The sequence below is a fragment of the Mycetomoellerius zeteki genome, unplaced genomic scaffold (assembly GCF_001594055.1).
Source record: "Mycetomoellerius zeteki isolate Tzet28-1 unplaced genomic scaffold, Tzet1.0 scaffold15, whole genome shotgun sequence".
NCBI lineage: Eukaryota > Metazoa > Arthropoda > Insecta > Hymenoptera > Formicidae > Mycetomoellerius > Mycetomoellerius zeteki.
Genome location: NW_017256447.1, coordinates 65,412 through 70,083, shown reverse-complemented (window position 1 = coordinate 70,083; position 4,672 = coordinate 65,412). Strand labels below are relative to the sequence as shown.

General features: G+C 29.5%; 1 protein-coding gene across 1 annotated transcript in view; it reads right to left on the bottom strand.

Moving 5' to 3' along the window:
- Positions 1 to 613: 613 nt before the first annotated feature.
- Positions 614 to 4,672, bottom strand: part of LOC108720421 (RIB43A-like with coiled-coils protein 2) — a 9,189-nt gene continuing 5,130 nt past the window's right edge. Inside the window, 4 exon segments of the mRNA XM_018444417.1 lie at positions 614 to 643; positions 905 to 1,048; positions 1,284 to 1,390; positions 1,988 to 2,215. Of these exon segments, the coding sequence (XP_018299919.1) occupies positions 907 to 1,048; positions 1,284 to 1,390; positions 1,988 to 2,215 (477 nt within the window). The 3' untranslated portion in view covers positions 614 to 643; positions 905 to 906.

Genomic DNA, 4,672 nt, shown 5'->3' with positions numbered 1-4,672 from the left:
ACTGTTGAAATAATCACAATTATAGAATAGGATACTTAATATAAATTTTATACAAAGTAAATATGAATATAAATACTGCGTCTGTGATATATTAAGCTCTACTTGACAATCGAAGAAACGAGGACTTCAAATGTGTAATATGGCGCAATCTTATCATGTTAAGATGATTCATCTGAAATCAATTGAAATATATATCGCACGTCTTATTCTGTAAATTCCTATTTTCCAACTCCGGAATTATATTTTTATGCCTGAATTTGCGCATATTTATGAACATTATCGTGATATAAATTTAATTACCAATTATATATTGTATATAAAGTATCATTATTAACTGCATTAAAGTTTATTACATTGCACTTTATTATTCTATGCGTTAATTTATACCAAATATGATAACTTATCGACAGGGATTGAATATCACTAGAGCAACAAATTTTTACATTACCGACATCGAATAATATCACAATATTACAATAATTTTTTTTTATTAATTGCGATAAATTCAATTTTAATTTATAAATTAAAATATATTTTATTAATTATAATTTTTGTACAACTACATATATAAAAAGTATTTGTAGATGACTGAGAAGTCTATGCGCATGTACTCCGTCGGTGCGGTAGGATTTGGTGGATCGATCTAAAAGAGAAAGACAGAAATCTACGAAATTATTTTTTACTTATATTTGTAATTTTTTAACGCATAACGCATTATAATGCATAAACGAATCAATTCCAATCAGAATCCTTCCTTTCCGATCATTTTACGGAAAAGAAGAATTTTGATTGGTCGATTCTCTTATACACCATGCATTATGCGTTATGCAAAAGTTTGTACTGCGATTATTACATTGATCTTTCTCTCTTTAAAAAGTACATTGCACGCAAAAATTGCGATTATATTCAACGTGTTCCTTTATTAAATTGATCATAGAAGTCGGCTGTTGGTTGATGCTTATAAACGAGGCGGTTCAGATATTCCTGATGTTGCTTCTGTTGCTCAGCAAGCCGCAAATTCTCCTCCGCAATTTTCTTATTGAGCTCTCTAGAAGAATATAAATATCACATAGTATTTAACGTGTTCTTTACGTATACAAATGCTGAATATAAAAGAATTTATTATCATCAAAGAATGTTTAAAGAAGCAAGTTAAAAAAATGGTTTTTTTTTTCCAAAATTATATCATTAAAAATAATCTCGTTATATAAAATACACTTAAATATTTTTTTAAATGATCTTTAAATAAAAAAATGAAATACGAAATTATTTTAGGATCTTACGATTTTCTTTGATTTAATTCGCAATTATACGAGTATGCGGCTTGAAGGTGCGAATCCATTAAGCGATCCCAAGTGTCGTTGATGCGTTTCTCTTCCAATTTGATTTTCTATAAAAAAACGAGTTTCCGTGCATTCTTAAAGTTAATAACTCTGTGTAGATTTATAAGGGCTAATGAATATTTGAAATATATCATTGCATCAAATAAAAAAACTTATTTTAAATATATATATGTATATTAAAATAATGCGTGTAACCATGAATCAGACGTGACGTCATCAATAATCAATGACGCATACACAGTTTTTGTCTACTGTTGGCGTATATTGTTATTTATGATTATAAATGTATAAATTATATCTGATTTACAAAATTTTACTCGAATTGGCTCCTTTTTTAACATCTTCCATTATATTGAATTGAACAGCTAAAAAGGAACTACACTGAAAAAATGTATTAAATTTTAATAAATATTTATTTGAACAGTACTAACTAAATATTTACTAAATATAAACGTACATTTATTTGGTACAAGAAGCATTAATGTGACTTAACTATCATTTTTTTAGTAAATATTTGTTTACTATAAGTAAATGTTAATACTATTGAAAAAATGTATTATATATTAAGATTTAAATTTTTTTTCTCAGTGTAGATTGATAGGATTGTTGATACGATAAAGCATAATTCCTCCGCTCATACTAACATGGATCTCCTCCATTTGTTGCAACTGAGCATCTCTGAAGACCTTCAACTCGTCCGTATTCATGCCCTTGTATCGGTCCGTCAATGGCTTGTGCGGACCGCGGGTGCTCTCGGCCTGTTCCTTAGCCTCGGTGAGGAAATCTCCAGTCACGTGATTATAGATTTCCGCTTTCTTGTCCTCCTCATCTTGAACGGCTTCGCAGTGACGGCGATGCTGCTGCTCTTCGGCCTGCAATCGAGCGGAAATAAATTCCGCGAAACCATCGCGGAGCATTGAAGGATATATATATAAGGGCCAGGGAAGCGGTTGCGAACCTGATAAGGAAGAGAGATTAATGCTGAGTTAAAATACAGCGGGAGAAATAGAGAGAGGAATAAAAAAGAAATCGACGGCAACTTTAGCTTGTAGTTATCGGGGCAAATTATCGTAGCACTTTGCACGATGATGTCATGAAGTTTATTCATCGACTACGAGAGAATCGCGTAGGTGACTTTTATATCCCGCGATGAGCTAAAATGTATGCGGACTGCGCAAAACTGTAGCGCGGTGTCTTTTATTATGTTGCATCTGCGGTTGGTTTATTATTATAAGCGCTTTTTGATCATATTTATTCTCTGTGAGAAAGATAATATCACAAAAACGTTTACAATTTCTGAAAAAGGAAAAAGCATTCTGGCAATGACAATAGCGTAAATTATAATTGTTTCAATTCCGTTCATATAGTTGTAGTTTTGTAATATTTAAATATATGAAATTTTGTTTAAAAAATTTCATATATTAGTTAGTATATATTAATTAGGGTTAGTATTTATTTGTATCATTCAATAAAATCTTTTTTACCCAGAAATAGTCACCTACAAAATAAAAAATATTTTATGCACTGAGAAAAACGATCTGGTTGGATTAAATAGTAATTCTGGTGGAAAATGGGTGAATCAAAACTTTCTTAAAAATACTAAAATTTTAGTTGAGATAACTAGAATTTTGATTGATATAATTATTCTGATAAAAATAAAAATTCTAGTAGACTTTATCAGAAATATTATTTAATCAGAATTCCGGTTATTTCAACTAAAATTCTATTAACCGAACAATTTTGATTCGTCCATTTTTAACCAGAATTTTTTTTCAATGTACCAGTGTTAAAACTGATGCTCATTAAAATTTTTGTGTTGAATTTTTAACATACTCGAGTGTTAGTTTAACGTAATGTGATTATTATTTGAATATTTTGTATTAAATTGATATTTAATATCTTAGTGTTAAAATAATACAATTTATGAGTAAGTAAACAAATACATAAAAATAATGTAATTTTAAGACGTAAATTCTAAGATAAATAAATAAAACCTCTTAATTTTACATATTATAAATGTTAATTTTATTAAAAAGTATATTTCTCCATAATTTATTTCCAAATTGTGTCAAAATGTTGTATGTTAATATTTACGTAAAGTTTGTGCTATTTTATTCTAACATATCCATCTTGTTTTAAATTAACACAAAAACTTGAAACATTTGAGACACGCGAAATGTGTCAAATTTAATACAAATTTTTCTACTGTATATTTTTGTTTTAAATAAACAATAATAAGAATGTTTTGTTTACGCCCTAATTTAAAATTAGTAGTTAATTATATATTGTATATTATTGATTGTTTTATAATTTATTAATAGAATTTTATTTACGCTTCAGCATATACAGCCAAAAAGAGGACTTGGTTTACAGAAAAGACTTAACTCATTCACACTTTCATTCCACGTTCATTCCTCAACCGTGTGTTATCATACAGGTTTATAATTTATTAATATTTGAGATCATTATATATATAATATAAGATTTATTCTCAATATTTTATAAAAAAGGACAAATAAAAAAATAGATATAGATTCTCGGTCAGTAAACAAAGGTATTGTAACTAAGCTTGATTTTCTCGCTGTTGGAGTGTAAAAAACACCTCAGGTAACTTTAACCCCGAGTTAAACAAATTTAGATTTTCCTGTGATTATAGCTTTCATATGTGTCCGGAATTTTCTTAAAAAGAGCCCGACACAAAAAAGAAGAACGAACTTTGTCACATCTTTTTAATCCTGTTACATATACATATATATTAGAATAAGATTGAAATCGGAAACAAACAGACGTAGCGCATGCTCTAATGTGTCAAACGTAACAACGCTCAGAACGATTGCTTCATTGAATATAACTGATATAAGTGGGTGCGTATTCAAATATAGACATATTCTTATCTTCTATCGGACATGATCAAGCGTTAGTCGACTAAAATCTCTTTCCACGAAGTGGCTTAATAAAAAACGTTACCCCTTTCGAATATCCATCTTACTCGCCAGACCCGGTTTCCATTCGACTTCTACCTCCGCCCAAAGATCAAATCGGTCAAAGGAATCCATTTTTTGCCGGTAGAAGACGCGAAAGCAAAAGCGGCGGAGTTCCTAGAACGCGAAATAACAGCAGCTGCTGTCGCACATCGATTAGGAATGAAACCAGAATTATTTTGAAGATCGTACAATTGATTTTATCTGATTTATTAAAAATAATTGAGTCTCCTTTCTTGCATTGAATCTAGATTAACTTGAAATTGACGCCAAAATCCGTAATACAGTTACTGATGCTGGATTTGTGAAACCTAGTTAATTTATGTTAATTAAAAAGCACTAAGTAAT